We start from the raw sequence: 22,825 nt of genomic DNA, 5'->3' as shown, positions 1-22,825 counted from the left end.
CCGGCATGGGTTTAAGGGAAAGCCTGTGATTTCTGGAGAATAAAATGGCCCAAAAGATAAAGAATTTGTTTCAAAACAGTGATGTGTGTGGTAGTTGTTGAGTCTATCGGTCTTGGACCGTGACGATAAAGCATGCTATATTCATTAATCTGTGATGGAACAACTAAAGGAAAAAGTTTAAAGTTAAAGTAAAAAGTGAGATCAAGGGGGAGAATGTTGGATTGATCTCCTTCCTAATAGGCCCAAGGGCCTATTAGGCCCTTAATCCGCGCCCTGATCGGGGGCGCCCAACCCTTAATGGTTGGTGGGCCCCCGCTGTACAGCGCCAAATAAAAGGGGGTGAGGGGCTGGGGCACTCGGTACGAGGTTCACCGCGCCGCCTACACCCTCACCTACAGAAACTCTAAGCCGATCTATTAGGGGGCGCTGGAGCAGCGGGAAGTTCCACCATCGCCGCCGCCAGCTCCGTCCCGCCGTCGCCGCCACCGTCCTCGACGCCGTCGCGCCAGCATCGACCTCGCTGCGTCACTCGTCGCCGCCTTTGAGCGGATCTCCATCAACGAATCCGAGATGGCTAGCTCAAGCTCCTCTGCAGGCGCTGAAGGTCCTCTACCTCTCTCTCTGTGTGTACTCGTTCTAGATCTAGGACCCCTTTGTACTCATGTACTCAAAAGAGAAAGAAATACCCACTCGATCCGTGCAGTAGTAACCTAGAAATATAACAGCTGACATTTCAAAGGGTTTAAAAAATACTGGCAGTTGACCAGAGATGCATGCAGCAGATGCTGGTCGTGGTCTTCGTTCAACCGACAACGAAGCCTAGGCCAAGTAGATAGGGCCCACACAGCCACCGGCCTCCCATTTTGCTTGCACTCCATGACCGATGAATCCTGGTTATCTTTGACATGTGTGTGTGTGTTCACCAAGATAGACTTTTTATATGCGCCGACGACGGATTAATTGTTGAATGGTATACTCTGATGATATATGCTTGGTGTCATGAGTTTTCAGTGTCATTGTTGCTCCCATTAGGGCCGGGGACTATGGGATTAGTCTGCAAAGTGCAAACTCTCACTGATGATAGATAAGCCAAGAAGTTTTGAGTCCTGTGCCCTAACCCTAGGACATCACTAGCTAGCTAGCTACATGAGCTGGTCTTGGGGTCAAAGTCCGTCCACGTCAAGTCATCGTTTGAATATCGTGCCCCCATGTATACGCTAGCTGTGGATGCTATGAGTTCCCTGCTGGTAAGGTAATTCCAGGAGCTAGCAGCTAGCATCCCTTTTAATTTAATCTGTGATTAAGAACGCAGCCCACACAGTACCTATAGCACGACGGCGACGACACGACGATGATGCTCGCGTCTTCTAGCCTTTGCTGCTCGCGTCGTCACGAGTCATGACTCATGACAGCGGCGATGCTGGGAAGGTGGTGCTTTCTTGAAAGGCTGCAACGAGGAGAATGAAGCCGCCCACGCGAAACAAACGAGACAAATACTCTGATCTTTGATGATGCTATACAATCCACAGTACAGAGAGTGATTACATACAGACGTTAGGCTGATAGCAACAGGCAGCCAAGGATTTCAAAATAAATAAAGCTAAGAAAACGCAGCGCTAAAACAAGACCAGGAGATGATGTTTTACAAGGGGTCATCATCATCATCTTTTGCAGCATCGTCTATCCCCAAGGCCCAGTCGTTTTCCCACGTGTAAGCTGGTTAATTCCCTCTTGCGGCAGCATGCATGCTCATCTATTCCCAATATAATATGCAGTAACAACTGTGAAAATGTAGCAAGAGCCCCTATATATCAATGCTAACATCAGTCTCTTTTGGAACAACAGCACAACATTACAGAGCTACTACTACTGTTTATACATGTATATTATGCTTACTGTTTATACATGTATATTATGCACATAGGAAAGGCTAAGTTTGGAGCTGCACTTTTGTATGCAGTAGCATAAGCACTTTAATGCGGATAAGGAAAGCTTGATCGTTGTGGTGCTTATTTTTCTACTGTTGCTCACTACCTTTTTCCTTGTGCGTGTGCTAACAGCTGGCTTTCATAGTGGAAATAATCTAAGCGCCATCACATCTTATATATAGGATCAATATATGAGCAAAACTAATTAAGCAACCGTTCCAATTCCCATCTGAGTCGTAGTGGATCTTCTTCTTCTTTTTTTATTTATGCGCCAATGAAGAGTGAGGGGGGTATCAACTTTTGGGCATCTTCGTCAAAACTCACGAGTCGTAAAGGCAACTGTCAAAAACTAGCTATCATATTTTATCTCTTTCATTAACGTTTGGTCAAGTCACCAGTACACTACAACATACTGCTTGTGTATTAAATATTTGTGTTCATCAACTCCAACGACGACGACTGCATTCTTGCTGGTGTATTATTTTATCATGTCACTGTCTCCAAAGTTGCCATGTCATATAACAGGAATATGATACGGCCCATCCAATGCATAGTATCATGATATTTATTTTCTAGGAATGAATCCAAGCTAAATAATTGTTATATACTGTATCTATGACAACAGACCCAAAATCATATACATGTTTTTTCTAGCCTTAAATATATCAAGCCTAAACTGTATCTCTAGGATGATACTACTTTCCTCTCCCTCGATCTATTCTTGCCAAGTCAGCAAAGAAATCCTGCGTGGCAATTGTTTAATGTCCATGATACTGTGCACTAGAATTATCCTAGTGGACTAGCTCATCTAGAATGAGGTGACTCCTCAAACCGAACACAAAAGCTAACAGTTCATACATCGAAATAAAGGGCATGTTTTTTTGTTCAGCTAAAATTTGCTAAGCTAGCAGAAATTAATCCCTAAAAGCATTGTGGAATTTTTTCCCAACTGATGTTGTATGGTAAGATATCTATACCGGCCGATTTATACTAGGTCTTCTAGCCTTGGCCATATATCCAACTTTCAATCTTATTCCAAATTAGTTTGGTTATTGGTTGAATAACCATGAGTTCTCTCGATCGAACTCCATTTAACGTGTAATGGAGTGAAGGACCTTATTAGCTGATAGTTACTGGATTGAATCCTAGTTAACCAGTGGGCCAACTTGCATTTTTTTTTGCTTTAATTTATTTCTAATCTTTTCTTCTGCCTACCTTTTGCTTTTGTTCTTTTGATTGAAGTGTGTGGAGGTGAAAAAGGAGCCCCACTTTTCCGTCCTGTCATCGCAGCATCATCAGGAGCATGTACATGGACTCCGCTCTCATCATCATTTTTATTTCTTAGCGCTCTGGAGGCGAAAGCGAGTTTTCTCCGCGTATGAAAGTATTATATTTATTCTCGCACCCTGCACGTGGTTAAAATTGATGAGAGTGCATTACACCTTTTCTCCACTCAATTTAATTCTTTACTATGACTTTATTTGGACATGCCTGTACGTATCCTTTTTTTTCCGAAAAGTGGAATTGGTTTCTTGACGAAGTGATTATATATTTCGCTTATCTTGCCACTGCAAATGTGCATCTTATATTGTTTTCATCCGTCGCTCCACCATTGCAGTTCCCCTTTTTTTTCAAGAGTAGATGCTCCCATGCATGTGCAATCCTCCATATGAACATAATTTAAACACCTATGGGATAATATTGATTTTGATGGATCGCTACGTAGGCGGCTCGCTGTTGATGACCACATTTTTTACCACCGGGGAAAAAATAGCTGCATTACCCGGGACGTCAAATTTGGTGTTTGTTGATCCCTGATGAGTGATGAGTATATAAAATAGAGAATGTCTCAGAAGGCATGGAATTAAATTTTCAATGGCGCTGGAGGGATGATTTAAATTTCAATGGCGTAGAAGGGATGTGATAAATTTTCAATAGCATACAGAGAATTTTCTCTATAAAATAACCACCTGTGCGAATCACCGTTGCCGTCTTTATTGTTGGTTGCAATAATAACTAGTTCAGTTAAACCAATTGTGGTAGCCATGTCGTATGCTTAGGACAATATGTTGTTCGAATTTAAAGAAGACGACTTTTTCTAAGATATGGTTGTCGAAGAAAAGGTAAGCGAATAATGTACGAGGAGCTGAGATCTTGGACGGATGATTCGACTGACTTTGACCAACTGTAGACCTGGCCGTGGTCTTCATTCAGCAGAGAGCGACGACACCGACGGATCCTACGGCGACGACTCCCCCAGTTCCCTAAGCTTGGAAGTGCTAAGCTAACCGAAGCAAGAGCTTCGCATGATCTTTGTTTAGTAACCATCCAGGAGTCTCGCTCGCTCTGTGAACTCCAGCAAAGAGACAGAGTCAGGAACGTCTCGCTGCAGTGATGACACGGCTTCATCATCACTCCCATCGCATCCCATCCCATCCCGGCTAGACTTGTCCAAGCCAGTTGACCCACCTTAAAGTCTTTGCCGTCTTGGGTGCTGCTTGAGCATGATGCACCACCGTGCATTGGGTGTGGGTGTGTGTGTGGATGCCCCTGGTTCCCTGGTAGCAAGGGAATGGATTTGCCACTCGCACCGTCTTGTTCGATTCTGCTGCCTGTTGGTTGGATCTTGTAGGGTGCACTGTTGGGTCAGCAGCAGCACTGTCGCCTGCCGGGTTGGATCTGGGAAACCACGGTGGAGCAAGGTTTCTTTTTCAACTTTTTAAAAGATAAACCGACTAGGAGAGCTGCCGAATATATTAAAGGAGATAAAACACAAACCGGCCAATTTCCTTTCATGTTTTATGTTTCATCCTAAACGGATGCATGGCAGCTTAGTGTATTTTTCACCCAACTCGGGAGTTGAAATCGTTGCGGTTTGGTGCTCTCCATCAACGACGACTTGAGCAGGGCAGATTGGCAACATCACATCACGTGCTCTGCTTGTTGTTGCTACAACTGTAAAAGAAAAAAGAATCACAGCATCTAGCCTTTCATAGAAAAAGAAAAAGATTCACAGCATCTACCTGCGGGGCTGGTCTACTCTGTGTCGCTTGTGATCGCTACCTGAACCGGGACCATCAATCAGGAGGGCAGAGGCAACGGCCGACCGATTAGCCGCCCACGCGAGGCAAACACACGATGGATGCGTTGCAAAAATGCCCCTGCTGCTGCGGTCAGTGACTCAGTGCGCGTGGTGGCAGCAGGTAGCACAAGATCCAGAGAGGAAACTGAACGGTGCCCCGAACCTGACCAGACCGCACGTCTCGGTGCATCGCACGGAGCCGTGGATCATTCCCTAGGTTCAGACCTTTCTGGCACGTGTAACTAGTGGCTTCTCTCTTGTGGCAGCAGCAGGTGGTGGCCTGGCTGGCTGCTACTGCAACCGCCAGGCCACCAGGCAACAGTAATCCGGAATGCAGCGGCCGCTTCCACACGAAACTGCAGGTTCGGCCGCTACGGGAGTCTGGGGGAAGAGCCGACTTACCGATCATTCCCAAATGTCAAGAAAGCACTGGGAGTTCCTGTCCACAAGCGATGAGATTCCGGGCGCAAGGCCTACTCCCAGACTAGGTGCCACACTATCTGGTTGAAATTCAGGGCACGATCGGGTGAAAGAAAAAAAGAGGTGCGGAGTGGACTTTCAGAGAAAGCAAATCATCATCATGATGGCAATCCAAGGACCACGGTACCGTCCCTGACGTGGACGGGATGAGCCCGGCTCCAAAGTTGTAGCGTGCAAACAAGCTCCGAGCTTGGATCAGTGGAATGCAGTACATTCTGTTGTGTGGATCAAGATGCTTTGTGTGTTCTTGTGCTTTGGCAGCTAAAACATGTTAGCGCCTAAACTATCTTGACTTTGTGTGTTAGGGTGCCACCCCATCTGACAGGCCAATACGGGAGTCGCATCGATGCTGATTCACCAACAAAGCTGCACTGGTCCCTTGCAGTACTGCTCCCTCAAAACGTTTTCACGTTTCTCTGCATTAGGCGTGGTCCCTTTCTTCGGCTATTGATCCTCGGTGTTGAAGATCTCGTCGGATTCCATGGGAGACGACCAGTAGTGCAGTAGGGCTTCCACGGTCAGTCGCCGCGTGGCACTCAGCATTGAGATGAAGAAGCGGCAGCCGTCGATCTTGTACTCTTCTAGGGGGTTTCTGTGCCCAAAGCTCCGGACATTCACCTAGCACAAGTTTGAAATCAAGTCAACACCGTAGTATTCAGAAAAAAGAGACAGATGATAAAATCACAGACAAGGTTCTTCATTTATATTTCTTTTCAACTTTTAATTTGATGGGCGTGTTAGAGAAAGAAAGATAGAGGTAACTCGAAGCAACTAATCCGAAGGATGACTGTACTTACCGCAGAACTAAGCTTGTTCATGTTTACCAAATGGTCCTTCCATAAGGCATCAAGAGTCTTCAAAAGTACTTCCCGCTGCAATGACAGAGATAAAGATGTTTAAAAAAGAAAATAAAATATTCTGCGTAAACTTCAGAAGAAGAAAAGGTAGATATTGTCCATATTGACAGAGTTGACAGAATCAAATATGGCTGAACAAAACTGTACGAAAAATTCACATGAGAATAAACCTCGATTCCACTTATATATGCATCATTGTAACGGGACTCTTGCACAGCGTTCAGGTAGGTAGCTATTAGAAAATCTCCAAAATATTTGCGGAGCAGATTGACAGTGTTTGTATATCTCCCTTTCCTGGATTGTTTAGCACGAAGAAGCAACATATAAACTATCGAATCAACAACTATTGTTATGAATGCCATATTTGTTAGAGTATATTAGGGATATCTCTATATTAGATAGATTAGGATTGTATCCGTATCCTACCAGATCTGTAGGAGATGCTTCTTACCCTCCAAGTCATGTACCCCTATATATTCAGCCCCAAGGCTCAGGCTAATACAATCCATCATTACACCAATTCTATCACTTCCTACATGGTATCACGAGATTAGGGTTTGAGATCCTAGGCTAATCTTCCGCTGCCCCTCTCGCACCCCGCCCTCCGCGCGCCGCCGGCCGTCCTCCACGGCGCATCTCCAAAGCGCCCCCTCGACGGCCTCCTAGCGCGCCCCCGGGGAGGTCGCCCATGACCTCTGCCGGGGGCAGCGCCCCTCTCCGCGGCGGATCAGTTTAATCCGCCGCCAGATCGCGTCAAGCAGTAGTAGATCGGGTCGTGCCTCATCACCCGCCATGGAAGTCGTCGGCGACACCTCCGTTCTGCGCTGCCGTGGTGGCAGCTGCGGGCTCGTGCATTCACCTCGTCGTCGGATGGTTACATGGCGGCGCCCTTGCTCCGCCCCATCTCCTTTGCCTCGCGGGGGGGGGGGGGGGGGAGGGGGGGGGGGCGCCCTCCGGGACCCGCGCCGGACCAGCGGAATCCTCCGGGACAGCTCCGCCCTGCCTCCTCCTGCTTCGCAGGGGGGACCCGCCGCTGCCCTCAGGGACCCACGCCGTCCGACCAGCGGACTCCTCCTGGACGGCTCCGCCCCGCCTCCTCTGCTTCGTGGGATGGACCCGCGCCAGAGTCGCTCGATCCGGCCCGCCGCCGCTCGTGGCAGGGAGCCGCTGTCCCGACGGGATGCTCCCGCCCCGGCACCTCGCCCTCCGTGGCTGGACCTCGCCTGACCTCTCGCTCGACCTTGTCCGTGACCTCTGGATGCGCTCACCCCTCTGTTTTCTTTTTCTGTCTCTCTCGCAATCTGGTGAGCAGAAGAAACAGGATAAGGGTGAGGGTACTCCGCCGGCTATGAGCACCCCGGGGTTCTACACGATTTGCTGTTGTGTACCTTTTCTGTTTTGCTCGATCACTGATCGAGATTGCGTCGCCCACCGCCCGTCGACTTCGCGCCTCTACCTCGACGTCGGCGTCGACTTCACCGGCCTCTTCTTCCTCTCCGACCCTGCGGCATGGCGAGATGGCTGGCACCCTAGGGGGCGCTCGTTTGCGCCGCCGCCTACATCGCCGCCTCGTCCACACGTCGACCTTCGTCGGCTCGTCGTCGCCTTCACCGATCGGGACGCCTTCACCAACTTCGCCCACCGTCGTCTCGCCTCGCGCTACTCGGTCTGATCAGCCGATGTGCGTGATCCACCCGGCTTCTGTGACGTCCGTCCTCGTCGAGCGCGCCCTTCACCGAGCACGGAGGGCTGTCGCTGCGTCGCCTCTTCGGGCAGCAGTGGCGTCACCCTGTGGTCTTCTCTGCCGTTGCTTCCTCACGGCCGTCGACCACGTCCCCGACCTCATCGTGGACTCATCGCTGCGCGCCCCGCGCATGGTCTTCGTCAAGCTGTACGAGTTCTTCGCCGTCTCTTTCGAGCGCCGCCGTCGCGTCAACCGGATCATTCGGCCTTGTGCTGGAAAATCTGGATTCCCCTCCTCGCTTCGTCTAGCACAACCACATCGCCAGCATCGCCATCTCGTTCCCGACTACTTCGTCTACTCCAGCAACAGCAGGCGTTGGCATCTTCTACCTCGCCTTCTTCTGCGCCTGCGACCGCCATGGAGGCCTTCTCTGCTGGTCCCCCTCGGCGATGGCGTCTGGTTGTGCATCCTCCCTTGCACGTCCGGTATTGGCAACACTGGTGCGTGTCAATCGTCCCCGATGCGTTCCCGAGCCAGGCAAACTCGGGTATGTGTCGCCCGATGGCCTGAATGCTTCGACTTCGGCATCGCTCCCTCTACGACTGCCTCGACGCGTCGCCATCTTCGTCTCCGACGTCTTCTCCATTACGCCACCACCATGGCGCCTCCTCGTGCGCCCGCGGCTTCATGTGCGTCTACCTTGTCTTCGGCAACCTCGACATAGCTACGTCGACCACGGCTACTCTACGTACGGCATCATCGACCATGGCTACTCGTCCTCACCTCGGCTACCTCGACATCGGCACAAAGGGCTATCATCTGCTTGAGCAACCTTGTGGTTTTCCACTCCAGCCACAGCATCTGCGGCGCACTGACCGTTGTGACTGCGGGGGGATGTCAGTTTATCGACTTCTCTCCAGTCTCACCGTCTGCGACGCTCCCGCTGTGACTGCGGGGGGATGTTAGAGTATATTAGGGATATCTCTATATTAGGTAGATTAGGATTGTATCTGTATCCTACCAGATCTGTAGGAGAGGCTTCTTGCCCTCCAAGTCATGTACCCCTATATATTCAGCCCCAAGGCTCAGGCTAATACAATCCATCATTACACCAATTCTATCCCTTCTACAATATTATGTCAACAATAAAATATATGGGCATTATATCAAAACATACTTTGATGTATCATCAACACAAATGGCAAACCACCGCATCATGGAAGATGTTTTCTTTCGGATTCCTCTGAATGAATCAGGTGGGATTGGCATGTTGGGAAGAGTAAAACTATCAGCCTTCACAGAGCTACTACCATGCATTTGTTCAAGTGCTGATTGTAGGTTTTCCTCTTGGATGCCCTTGAATGATTCTGCAGAGCATCTTAGAGATCAGAAGATCCATTATATAAGAACATTCACTAAATATGAATTTGTGCATATTACCACCCAGTAGCTTCCCCCCTAGACCGACAAACTCATCCAGAAGCTTGGCAAGATTCCATGTCTTCGGAGGCTGAAAGAAACATATGATTTTGATAACTGTCATGGCACCAAAAAGAAATGTTTCAAGAAACAAGCTTAAGAATAAGGACCCAGCAAAGTACCTTTTGGGGATCAACATTTGGCAAAACAATTTCATCAGCTACTGCTTGCATGTACCAAATAGCATCACAATTAAAGGCATGTCACCAGAAAAGAAAAATGGAAGTGTTTTGCATACTGAAAGAAGGAAAAGGTGACTACACATAATTATTTAAGTAAAGGACGAACATCATTTCAAAAACACAAAAAAGTAGGTTTTGGCATTAGCAAAATGGAAAGGGGTTTGTCTATCTTTCCTAAAATAAGAAAAAAGATAATGAGTGTGTAAAGTAAGATGGATTCTTAATTCTTTCTACTCCACATCTTTGATCCAAAAGAATCAGTGTATTAATATAGTTTATAGCACTACCATTTCGTTACGTACATCGAAAAGCTTCATACAAGAGGCAAAAGTCAGCTTACTGCAAAAAAAAAAGATGGAGGCGCGAGGTGGCGGCGGATCTGGGCGCCTCCCGGTCGCCTCCCCGCCGCCGGAGCCGCCGCGCCGCGCCTCCCCGCCGCCGCCGGCCCGCCCCGCCGTGCGACGCGCCGCGGGCGGGGCTCCCCGCGGGCCGCCGCCGCCGCCGCCGTGCCGCGGGTAGAGCTACCCACATCCGCCGCCGACGCGCCGCGCCGCGGACTCGGGGCTGCCGAGCTCGCGGGCGGAGCTCTGGCGGAGCTCCCCACCCCGCTGCCGCCGCGCCGCGTCGCGGCCGCAGGAGGAAAGAGAAGGGAGGCTGCAGGAGGAAGGAGAAGGGGGGAGGCGCGCGCGGGGATGGATCTGAGAGAGAGGGACGGAGGAAGGAGAATGGGAGCAGCAGGAGGAAGGAGAAGGGGGGAGGCGCGGCGCAGGGATGGATCTGAGAGAGAGGGACGGAGGAAGGAGAAGATGGGGGGCGGTAGTGGGTGGTGGGTCCCGCCACGTGGAAGCTGTGGAAAAAAATCGACCGCTCGGAAGAGAAATTACGGTTGACTGTAGAATTAGCTTCGCGAACGAATTGCTGGTTGAAACTCAAACCAAATTTCTTGATGCACACAACAAAAAGACATCAACAAATACAAGTATCTTCAGCAAAACGAAAAGGAAGGGCTCCTCAAATTTATTACAGACCTGGAGATGCCCCACCCATGGACATCAAGCCAATCCATTCCGCCCCCTGACTAAACAGAAACCCAAAGCAAAGCACTCTCTGTTCCCCGCACCAGGCACACCCTTTTATGCTTAAGCTTAACGCCAAGCGCAAATGACGTGGATGATCGCATAGATCAGAACATTGTTTGTGCTTGACCACTGAACTGAACCACCAAAGCAGCGCAGCAGAGGCAGCAGCAGCCTGAAGAAAATGAAACCAATGAGACGTTTATGGGGGATAATGTGTTGGAGCTAGGCTTGTAGCCAACAGGCCAGCAACGTAGACCGCAGCGAGACGTTTGGGGCGCGGGGGGGGGGGGGGGGGGGGGGGGGGTGGTGCGCGCATAGCTGCAGTCTTCACATCACTGGACGCGCGCCGAGCTCTTCCAGCTTCAAAAAGCTTCCCCTGCCGCTTGTCGTAGTACCTTTCGCTCCCCACTCCCCAGCATACTCCTTCAATTTTTATTCCTTTGCCTGTAGTATTTTGTCTAAGCGTTAATCCAATGAATGATGAGGAATTAAAATAATTAACAGCAGCTGGATCGGTTGGCATTTTCCCCTTAAAATCATGCATCGCTACGATATTAATATATCATCATTAAGCAACTTATCATGCAGATATGCGTGCTACTGAGTTACTTTTTTGAAAAGGGTAAAATCCATATCTCAACCTCCGACACCTTGCACCATTGAATTGTCAAAACCGGACGAAATACCCCCCTAACCCAAACCACCCTGGTTTTGATCCGACGTGGCAGATGGTTTTGACAAATCATCTGGTGACAGTGGGGTCCACATGTCAAACTTATCTTCTTCATCTTCTCCACCATGCCGTCGATGCCTCTTGCTCTGTCCCAGCACCGCCTCCGGCACCTCTTGCTCCATCCCCGGCCCCACCTCCGGGAATGCCGCCGCCGATATATAGCAAGGCGGGGGAGCCGCAGAACAAGATAGGGGGTGTGGAGGAGGAGATAGACTGAATGGCGGAGAGATGGGGTTCGTCGAGGTGGACGTCGTCAATGAGGAACTCGTGGTTGTGGCGCGGCTTCACCCAGCGGCGCCTGTCGATGCCCATGTTGGAGGATAGGAGCGGCGCGCGGAGGCCCTGGGAGAGGCAGCGGCTCACATCCCCAGGAGAGGAGGTGGTGCGGGAGGGTGGCGTTGCGCGGGCACACGGCGCACGGCTCATACGACGCGAACGCCAACAAGAGCGCGAGCGTGGGCGGGGCGGAAGCAGGCGTGCGCAACGGAGGGCGGCATGTGGGTGAGCCCCATGCACGCGCTGCGCCCCAGTGGGAGCGCGTGCGGTGGGGGGGAGGAAGAGGAGCAGCTCCTAGGGTAGAGCGCCGTCCGCCGCCGTTGCGCGGTGCGGGGCGAGGCGAGTGTGTTGATCTCCCGCGCGATGGCAGCCACCGGCGCGGAGATGGCGAAGGAGGAGGCGGAGAGGTTGGCGGTGGCGGGGCCGGGGCTGTGGCCGCGGGGGAGAGGAAGGCGAGGAGCGCGAGGAGGTTGGTGGAGAGGTGGGAGAGGAGCATGAGGAGGTTGAGCAGCGCGGGTGAGCAGAGGCGCGTCAGGCCGCGCCACCCGCCGCGCTGGGAGGACGCCACATTCAAGGACACCGCCCTCATGTCACGGCGCCCCATGCCACGCTGTGCAGTCCGGGCGCGTAGGAGGGGAGGCATCACTAGATTCGTGGCCGTGCGGGGCAGTGGGGAGGGCCGCGGACTTCGCCGAAGTAGCTGGCGGGCTGGGATCTCGGCCTCGGGAGTTCACTGTGTGCGTTGGTTTTTTTCTCGGGGAGAGAGAAAGGGGTTGGTCAATCTGCTGACTCAGCAACGAGCGCCGCATGAATAGGTGATGTGGACCAAAACCAGGAATGATTTGGGTCGAGGGTGTATTTTGTCCGGTTTTGAACAGTTGAGCGGTTGGCTATTTGGTTTTGTAGTTTAAGGATGAAAATCAGATGAACGGGATAGTTGGAGTTCGAAATATGAACTTTATCCTTTTGAAAAAGGGAAGACTCCGGCCTGTGTGACCGCATAATACAGCTTTGTTCTTACGACGTTTTCGGCACAAATGTTGATCACAAATGAAGAGAAAAGAGTACAAAAATGGAAATAAAGACTCAAAAGCAAAGTCTATAATTGCTTATCCGTTTTCATTCTTTGCGAAAGTATCCAAAACAATGACCTCAAATGCTCTGCTGGCTACAAGGACATTCTGTTTTGTGCCTTCACGCTGCAACAACGCTCAGAGTCACTGACAAATGTCCCCTTGGGTAGCCCATATAAAAGAAGTGACCCATTGTTTCTCAATTTTTTTTCCTTCTTCCCTATGCACGTTAACCGATTCCCAGGCATACGAGGTGTGGATCTAGGTGTAATTAACCCAATAGATATATTTAAATAGTCTTAGAATGATTTTTTAAAGGAATAGTCATAGAATGTTGGCAATCAAAGAAAAATGTGTTTAGTAGTTTCATAGCAATTACAGAAACCACGCTTTGGACAATCAGACTAGTCCCGTTTAGTTAAGTTGTTTATTGTTAAAAAAACCAAATCTCGTTGGGGGTACCAAAGGAACATCTCTACTTTTAGAGACAACCTATCCCATACTAAAGCTCTTCGAAAGGATATATCCAGTGGCTTTAACATTTCTACTGTGACATGAGGGTAATTGACTATATTATACTACTTAGTTACTGTGCTTAAGTTAATGTGCGACTGAATAACATAACAAGCTGGAAGAAACAGAAAAGACGTAATCGATATTACTAGCTACATTGTTGTCAGTATGCTCAGCTGTTAGTCGTGTGCATATTAAAGTACCAAAAGAAGTTTGAGAAAGGATCAACTGAGCATGATATATGGGCAAATGATGTATGCAAGGTGCAAAAAATATCAAGTATCAACCAAATAAAGAAAAAAAGATCTGACCTCTAGGCTCTGCAATAGCAGTATCCATGACAACAGGGGAGTCACATGTTCAGGGAAGTATTTCCAGTCTGTTTTTCTCACTTAACATGATAGCAACCTCTTCATTGCATCCATTTGCTTCACTTTCCTGCCGAACCTTTTCTATGAGCTCCTCTGCAGTGTCTTCCAAGCGTAGTTGTTCAAGGGCTCTAAGGTACACAATGCCTTCAGGAAGGCACTTCAACTCTGGACACTCTGCAAGCTCTAGCTCAACAAGGCTTTCCAGCGCACCTTCTTCTATTTCAATATGGTTGAGATGCGGAGCATCGCATATTTCTAGTTGTCGGAGTACAGGAAATGATTGCGCAGAGAAACACAATTTCTTCCCATCATAGGCCTTAAAAAGTCTAAGATAGCATAAACCACTTAATACCACGAGCTTAGAAAATGTGTTTTCATCAAGCTTGGAAAGTTCTAGAGACAATCGGGTGAGATTGTTGAGGTATGACCAGGTTGAAAAAATCTGAGGCAACCGTTTCTTCTCCAGCTGCCCATCCAGATAGAGTTTAGAGAGACTACCTGGTAAATTGAGCGCTTGCAATGGTAATATCTCAGTTTCGTTCAGGGGCGAAGCCAGACGAGAGAGTCGCCGGGGTCAGATGGCCTAAACGCTGGGGTCGGCCACATGGTTAAACAGTGCTAAACAGTAATCTTCCATTGATTTGATCAAATTTCGTCGGGGTCCGGCGACCCCGATAGCTACACGCAGCTCCGCCCCTGGTTTCGTTTGATGCAGAAATTGACAGGTGGACAAGATGGCGCATGCTCATAATGGCATGGCATAGGTTCAAAGAGTTCTCACTTGTCACATTGCAAACTGAAAATGTTCTTAACTCCACCAAAGCTTCAACATCGCATAGAGTCTCTGAGCTCGCTTTAACCTTTTGCAGAGCATGCAGTCCAGTCAAGTTCCTTATTCCCCTGGGCACTTTAACTCCACCAAAATCTGTAACAGTTCCTTCTGTTAGCAGTGCTGATGCATACAGGTACCTAAGTTTCTTTAGTTTTGCTACACCTTCTGGTAAAGATAGCAGAGCAGTGCCAAATGCATCCAGCACTTCTAAGTTTTGTAACCTTCCTACTGCCTCTGGTAAAATTTCAATTCCAGTGTTTCTAAGACCTAAAAACCGCAGATTAAACAAGTTGAACACCTCATTTGGCAACATCTTGATTTGAGTATCTTGCAGATCCAATGTTGATATCAAATTTGATGATGCAAGCATAGGCTTTAGCAAGTCAATATCGACATAACTCGTGAAGGCATGGATTGCACGGAAACGCATGGCACCAGATTCACTCAGCGTTGCAATGTTGGTGCTTTGTATTGATAGTCGACGTGCCGTGCCTATCCAAAATCTCCCAGAGCCCCCATAAACTTTAGCAAAACTTTCTCTCTCTGCTTTTTCCAGGGCAAGACAGCGGATAACATCATGCATTCGGCAACATTTCACTCGTCCAAACTCATTTGTCTTCGCAACCTGTAGCAGGCTTCTGCTGACAAGCTCATTCAAGTAGCCCTCCGCTACTTGTTCTAGTGCGGTCTTCTCTTGCTTCTTGATGAATCCAGCAGTAATCCAGTGCCTAATTAACCTCCTCCTCTTAATGTGGTAATCCTCTGGAAATATTGCACAATGCAAAAGCAGTTCTTCAATTCATATGGAAGGTCCTCGAAGCTGACTTTTAGAATGATATTGACACCTTGAATCACATTTGTAGTAGACTGCAACTCTAACTCATCATACAGATTTTTCCATGCCGAGTAAGTTGGAGGTTTGCAGGACAATAACCAGCCTATGCATGCAATAGCAAGAGGCAAGCCTTCACACTTTTGTAGGAACTTTGTGGCCAAATCATTTAATTCTGATGGGCACCTTTTGTCAACATCATTACGAAAAGCTACATTGCAGAATAACTTCCAGGAGTCATTTTCTCCTAGTGGTTCAAGCTGGATCTCACAGTTACTAGTTGCCAGTGATGCGACTTCATGTTTTCTTGATGTGAGAACAAATCGGCTGATACAGTTAATTGGAAACACATCCATGACGTTAATCCATACATCCTTCTCCCAAACATCATCTAGAACCAAGATGTACCTCTTACCTTCAAGATATTTGCGGATGTCGGCAACTAGGCTTCTTAATTCCATGTTAGCATCAACTGATATGCCAAACTCTCTAGCAATCTTCTTGAGCAAGTCCTCAACTTGGTAATTCTTGGACACAGTTACCCATGCAGCAGCATCAAAATCCTTTTTCACAATGTTATAAACATGGTCAACCAATGTAGTTTTACCAACCCCACCCATCCCCCAAACGGTAACCAATTTGCTGTTCCTTTCATCAAAATCACTAACCATCGTTTTAGCTCGTCTACACTATCTTCTATACCCAGATCCTCTTTCCTAGGAAGATACACAATTTGATTGTTAGATCTCACATGATGGTCACTGCCATTGTCCTTCCCAATTCTTAACATGGTATAGCGATCCCTCCTTTTTGTTGCATCTTCAAGCTCAACATTGATACGACGAAGCTCAAGTGCTAGACGCCCCCATATATTAATATGCCTGATCCTCTTCTTCGTCTTGCTTGCAAATCCTATGTGCTTGTCATCCTCAAGCTTGTAGGTGAACTCGTCGATGACATCCTCGATCTGAAAAGCTAGATCTTGAATCCTCCTGGCGAAGATGCTGGTGGTCTCATTGGTATCCTTGAACTTCTCAGTGTCATGCAGGTAGGCTTTAATGCTCTCCAGCTCCTCCTTGGCTTTGTGGATCTCATCAACAAGGCCCCTGAGGTCGGAAGCTTCCTTGGAAATTTGGGATGCACCGTACGTTGCAGCCTCCTTCCCCAAGGCCATGCCAAGCTTGCTGATCACCAGTCCAACAAAAGCCTCCGCCATGGTGGTTTTGTATGCTCTGCCCTATATCTCAGAGTTACAAGTGTATGATCTGAGCTTAACTGCCAATCCCCAAATTCCACAAATCAAATGAAATTTATCTAGTTGCTTTCTTCTGACCACTTTAGTTTGCAAATCAATATTGAGCAAACATTGAACAGATGAAATTTGACAGAGGCTTACCAGCATAGGGGAAGAGCGCACGCACTGCAGACCAGAGCTTGTTGAAGTCACGGTTAACTCGACGAGTGAGGGACCGAAACTGGCGCACAGAGGAGGGGGTGAATGAGAGCCGATCAAAATTTCTTTCGAAATCGATCCATCGGCTTATATCCCGAAAATCACCACAAACCCTCAAACCTAGGATATGAGAGAATGACTATAGACTAGCTATCTCTTTGCGAAACGCCCTAGGAAGCTAAGCAGAAACAAGAGAGGCAATTATGAGAGAATCTGCAGAACTCGCAGCCTCGGACCGGTCAGACCGGTGCAGTACCCCGGTCAGACCGGTTGCTCCCAGACAGCCAAATGAATTTCGAGCAAACGAAGTCCAAATCCAACAAAACTTGGAGGATACCTTCACAACTGTCCCGTGAACATATCCCCAAGAGATCTCTCCCAAAAGATTAAAGGATCTTTAGAATTCAAGAGAAAATCAAAGAGGATTGGGGTTTTCTCAATAACGTGAAAAACTCCAATTCGTGAGAACTCGCGATTCCAGGGTGTTTGGCACTAGGCTAGATGAATTAGAATCGTCACAACGAGTCCAGCAAAACACGAATCAAAGAGCTTGACTCCTCCAAACATGGAACACACCAAAAGAGGAGAAATCAAGTTCAAAACGCAAAAGAGGAAGGGGAGGACGAAAAATCAGCATACAAAGATGAACTCAACATGATTTCATTCATTAATCTCAGAGGAATTCACCTATACAAAGCTAGAGCCTACCACACCATCATCCACCCTCTTGATTAGAGAGATTAGCTATAACCTAATCCTCCTTTGCGTTGGAGACCTTGGCCCTAACCTGGAGCAGGAGGAAGGGGAAGGAGAAAACAGAAAAGTACTCAAGAGACTCCACCAGTCACGGGCTGGTGGGGGTATTTATACCCGCCGAGACCGGTCAGACCGGTTCCATGGAAATGGATGTAGTCGGATCGGGGCCGTCATCATCATCCGAGCTCGTGGCGGAGGCGGCTGGGTCCACAGCACGCGTGGTAGCCTCAGCATCACCCTCCGCAGCTTCTTCCTCCTCATCTTCAAAGATGGGGGTGCCGAGCTCATCATCTCTTGCAATCTCAAAGACAGAAGAGTTGCACGGTGTAGTCTCGTCAAAAGTGACTTCATAAATCTCTCTGATGATGTTAGTATCAATAATCAGCACATGGTAAGCTCTAGAGTGAGAAGCATAACCGATAAAAATACCGTCATACGATCAAGACTCAAACTTATCAAGATTTCCTTCCTTCAGCACAAAGCACCGGCAACCGAAAACTTTGAGATGGTCAACACGGGGCTGGCGTCCAAATCACAACTCATAAGAAGTCTTGTGCATGAAAGCACGGAAGAAAATACGGTTGGACACATAACAAGCGGTGTTAACCGCCTCAGCCCAGTACTTTCTAGGAGTCCTATGATCATCGAGCATCGTCCTAGCCATCTCCACCAGTGTCTGATTCTTCCGCTCTACAACCCCATTCTGCTGTGGAGTGTAGGGAGAAGAATACTGGTGTTCAAGACCTTGATCACTGCAAAAGGTGTCAAAATGAGTATTTTTGAATTCTGTGCCATTGTCACTGCGAATCGCTCTCATGGCCTGGGGTAGCTCATTTTTCAACCTCAAGATCAAGTCTCGAACAAACTCGAAAGCCTCATCCTTGGTTCTCATGAAAAAGACCCAAGAATAGCGAGAAAAATCATCCACGATCACAAGAACATACCACTTCCCACCAACTGACATCACCCGAGAAGGACCGAATGTGTCCATATGTAGCAACTCTCCAGGGTGAGTGGTCATCTCTTGATTAACAGACGGATGGGAGGTGGCAACCATCTTCCCGTGGCGACACGGGTGGTAAACAAGGTCCTTTTCAAACTTCAATTTGGGCAATCCTCGGATCAGGCCAAGTGAGCTAAGTCTCGACAACAAGTCAAATCTCATATGTCCAAGCCTCCTATGCCACTTCCATAGATCAGAAGAAGGACCAGCCAACAAGCAGCAAGAAGGGCCAAAAGGAGTTCCAGAGAAATCGACCAAAAAAACTCGGTCATGAGGAACGATCCGGCAAACCAGGTCTCCTCTGGAATCCAAAACTTGAGAACAACCCTCCTTGAAGCGAACTTCAAACCCCTCATCAAGAAGTTGCAAAACAGAGAGCAAATTGAACCCAAGGTTCGAAACCAAAGCAACTTCTCTCAGGGTAAAGCGATCAGAAACTCTAACAACGCCAACACCACGTACCTTGCCCTTACCATTATCCCCAAATATGATGTATTCTTTGTGGCGCGTTGGGGTGAGGCTGGAGAACCATTTGTCATTCCCGGTCATATGACGCGAACAACCGGAGTCCATGATCCACCTGTTCTCCAAGCCTCCAACCTGCACATCAGTAGTGAGACAAAGGGTGACCAAATGTCTCAACACTGGGGTTAGCAAAGTGTGAAGCAAACCAGTGTCGAGCCATTTGCTCTACAGAAGGGTTAGCAAACTCAGGCAAAACGTATCCCCTGTCCCGTCTACCGCGAGGCTGACGACCTCAACCGCGAGGAAAGCGTGGTGCATCATAACCTCCTCCAAAGTCTCGGTCCCGTGGTCCATAGCCGTACTGAGGACGACCAGGAGCACGACCGGCAAAGCGACCACTCGCTGGAGCACGGTAACCTCCACCGTCTGCCTGTCCTCCACCTACACGGCGCGCCCTAGCATCTTGCCTACCACCACGCCGAGGAGGACCATGCACCCGAGCAGAGTACATGTCCGAGTTACATCTCTTCTGCTCACGCCTCACAGCCCGCTTCCACCTGAAGCAAAACTCCTACAAGTGACCATCTCTGTCACAGAACTCACAGTGGTACCTCACCTCTCTCTTGGGAGGTGGAGGCCCCGCCTTTGGATGGGGAGGAGCGGCCCCCTTCTTTGGGGCGACCTGGGCTGCGGCAGCAGGGAGCGTATCGAGGGGATTCCTCAGCTCATTGGACTTTGGAACCCAAACCTGCTTCTGTGGAGGTTCTTTTTGTGGTTCTATCAGCACACCATCCACGGGGTCAACAAGCGAAGGCTGCGTGCTCGTGCTAGCAGTGTTTAGAGCACTTAAAACTCCAGCAGCCTTGCTGATCATACCATACAACTTGTCAAAGTCTGACTTCGTGTATGTGTAACCGACCCCAAAACCATCACCACGCTTAAACTGCTTGATCATCATGCCCAACTGCGGCTCACTGCTAGAAACCCAACTCAGAATCGCCCTAAGATATGTGTTCTCATTCTCCAAGTTGGCTTTCTCTACCGCAAGATTATCCAAATCAGAAATCAGACCAGGGCAAACATGACAATCAATAGGTGGGCTAGACTCCACGACCTTAGTCTTCCCCAAAGACTTAATCAAGGTGTTCTTCTCATCTAGCTCCGACCTAAGCGTGGGACAAAGCTTACACACACCAAGCAAAACTAGCCTAGACTTCATCTCCTCTAACTCGCACACAACAGTAGCAAATTTAGATTGCAAAGCGGCTAGATCAGACTTAAAGATGGGACACTCATCACATTCAAGCACATCACTAACTATGGGAGCGTCCTTGACCAGTTCAAGCTCATGCTTGGCCTTGGCTAGCTCGTGAGACACGTTAGCAAGCGAAGTCTTAGCAACATCTAAGTTTGCGACGTTCTCATAATACTTCGCACGAAGAGCAACAAGATCATTCATGTGAGATAGGCAGCCACCGCACTTAGCCTCACCAGATTTTTCTCTAGCACAAGCCAGCTCAGCCCTAAGCTTTCTACGCTCTCTAGCTGCTTCCTTAAGCAGCCTCTTCTGGTTGTCGAGAGCGGCGTACAACTCCCTAAACTCAGTATCAAGCAGATCAATAGTGGAGTTTACCTCTGAATCACTCTCGGATCCAGGAGAAGAGCTGTCGTGCGTCGGTGTAGCATGTCCACCTGGAGACGCACGAGCACCATTGGCCTCACCCTCCATGGTGCAGAAACTCTTGCGCCGACCGGCCGCCAAGCGAAGGCCGATGAAGCCGGTGGCATCCTTGTCCCGCTTCTTCTTCTTCTTGTCGTTGTCGTCAGAGGTCGGTGAAGAAGAGCCTTCGGTGTCGGAGCTCTTGTCGAGGTCGCTGAGCTGCGCCAGGAAAGCCTTCTCCCGCTTCTTGGCCTTGTACTGGAAGCACTTCCTGAGTGACTCCTTGTCGAAGCGTCCTCCCTTGTCCCGGTCACGACTGCGGTGCTTATGGCACTGACGCTCCTTGTTGGTGCCTCCCTCGTCGTGTTCGTGGTGGCGGTAGTAATCGAAGTTGTTGTTCTGGCCACCACCGGACTTCTTGGGGCAGTCGGCGATGAAGTGGTTCAGAACACCACAGTGGTAGCACCCGGGGTTCTTCTTCCTCTGCCTGTTGTGGTAGACACGCTAGAACTTGTTGATGAGGAGGCACAAGTCGTCGTCGCCCAGCGTCTCTAACTGCTCATCTGTAACAGAAGGCAAAGAGGCAAGAGAAAAGCCAAGAGCAGAGTTAGCGTTAGAGGTCGATCCACCTGGGCCAGTCACAAGAGCGAAGCTCTTGGAAGGAGGGGCACCATTGAGCTTGGTTTATGTCTGGTTATCCACCTCCGTGGCCTTGAGCTTGCTGAAAAGCTCATTCATGGTCAGAGTCTCATAGCCTGCAGACTCGATGATCGTGTTCACCTTGAGATCCCACACAGAGCGGTCAAGTGCGTAGAGCAACTTGAGGGCCTTCTCGTGCTCTGTGTAGTCAAGGGCATCAATAGATCTGTTCGCACTGACTTTGTTCACAATCGATTGAAACCGACTGAACATATCACAAATGCTCTCACCCGGCCCCTGTGTGAAGTTCTCATATTCACGCCGGTGAGTCTCGAACAGTCTAGCCTTCACCTGAGGTGTGCCCTCGTGGTAGTTCTCAAGGCACGTCCAGACTTTGTGGGCTTCCTGAAAACCCTGGACGCGTGAGAACTCCGCACGAAAAACGCCAGCGAACAAGGCATTGACAGCCTTGGCGTTCGCCTCGTGCTCGGACAACTGAAGAGGAGTTGTCCGAACGGCAAGCACCTCGTACGCCTGGTTCTTGGTGATATCCCAGACCTCGACTCCCATGCTCTGCAAGAAGGCACGCATGTGAACCTTCCAATAAGCATAGTCCTCGCCGGAAAACACTGGGATCTTACCAAGACTCGCCATGGTCGCCAAGTGGTTTTCGAACCAGTTAAGGTACTGAAAACCTCAACCAAGCTTTGATACCAATTGAGGGACCGAAACTGGCGACCAGAGGGGGGGTGAATGGGAGCCGATCAAAATTTCTTTCGAAATCGATCCGTCGGCCTACATCCCGAAAATCACTACAAACCCTCAAACCTAGGATATGAGAGAATAGCTATGGACTAGCTATCTCTTTGCGAAACGCCCTAGGAAGCTAAGCAGAAGCAAGAGAGGCAATTATGAGAGAATCTGCATAACTCGCAGCCTCGGACCGGCAGACCGGTGCAGCACCTCGGTCAGACCGGTCGGACCAGTCAGACCGGTTATCGATACCGGTCAGACTTGCTCCCAGACAGCCCGTGAACAAGGCTTCAAATGTTGAATCTCGAGCAAACGAAGTCCAAATCCAACGAAACTTGGGGGATACATTCACAACTGTCTCGTGAACATATCCCCAAAAGATTAAAGGATCTTGAGAATTTGAGGGAAAAATCAAAGAGGATTGGGGTTTTCTCAAGAACGTGAAAAACTCCAATTCGTGAGAACTCGCGATTCCAGGGTGTTTGGCACTAGGCTAGATGAATTAGAATCGTCACAACGAGTCCAGCAAAACATGAATCAAAGAGCTTGACTCCTCCAAACACGGAACATACCAAAAGAGGAGAAATTAAGTTCAAAACGCAAAAGAGGAAGGGGATGACGAAAAATAAGCATACAAAGATGAACTCAACATGATTTCATTCATTAATCCCAGAGGAATTCACCTATACAAAGCT

The 22,825-nt window shown here is 49.0% G+C and overlaps 1 protein-coding gene and 2 pseudogenes across 2 annotated transcripts; all 3 read right to left on the bottom strand.

The window, feature by feature from the left end:
* Nucleotides 1–4,449: 4,449 nt before the first annotated feature.
* On the bottom strand, nucleotides 4,450–9,771 carry LOC120686604 (protein translocase subunit SECA2, chloroplastic-like). 2 transcript variants are annotated; one of them, XR_005680266.1, is made up of 7 exons: nucleotides 9,633–9,771; nucleotides 9,472–9,541; nucleotides 9,209–9,398; nucleotides 6,518–6,641; nucleotides 6,288–6,362; nucleotides 4,707–6,108; nucleotides 4,450–4,607 (listed from the first exon to the last, which is right to left on the bottom strand). XR_005680266.1 is itself a non-coding variant. In XM_039968812.1 (6 exons), the coding sequence occupies exons 1-6, from the start codon at nucleotides 9,681–9,683 to the stop codon at nucleotides 5,935–5,937; spliced, it is 684 nt and encodes a 227-aa protein (XP_039824746.1). In that variant the 5' UTR covers nucleotides 9,684–9,771; the 3' UTR covers nucleotides 4,704–5,934. The 2 variants fall into 2 exon arrangements, 1 of the variants encoding a protein (XP_039824746.1); XM_039968812.1 differs by lacking the exon at nucleotides 4,450–4,607 and having other exon boundaries at nucleotides 4,704–6,108.
* A 1,784-nt stretch (nucleotides 9,772–11,555) lies between these two features.
* On the bottom strand, nucleotides 11,556–12,369 carry LOC120684732 (annotated as a pseudogene).
* A 1,357-nt stretch (nucleotides 12,370–13,726) lies between these two features.
* On the bottom strand, nucleotides 13,727–16,617 carry LOC120684731 (annotated as a pseudogene).
* Nucleotides 16,618–22,825: the final 6,208 nt, after the last annotated feature.

This window comes from Panicum virgatum, chromosome 8N, assembly GCF_016808335.1.
Source record: "Panicum virgatum strain AP13 chromosome 8N, P.virgatum_v5, whole genome shotgun sequence".
Classification (NCBI taxonomy): domain Eukaryota; kingdom Viridiplantae; phylum Streptophyta; class Magnoliopsida; order Poales; family Poaceae; genus Panicum; species Panicum virgatum.
This window is presented reverse-complemented; position numbering and strand designations above follow the sequence as displayed.

Coding starts and splice junctions, on each gene's coding strand:
- LOC120686604 (XM_039968812.1), bottom strand. CDS start 9,683: ATGCAAGCAGTAGCTGATGAAATTGTTTTGCCAAATGTTGATCCCCAA. Junction 9,399..9,471: donor AGGGGGGAAGCTACTGGGTG/GTAATATGCACA, acceptor GATGCTCTGCAG/AATCATTCAAGGGCATCCAA. Junction 6,642..9,208: donor TGTGTTGATGATACATCAAA/GTATGTTTTGAT, acceptor TAAACAATCCAG/GAAAGGGAGATATACAAACA.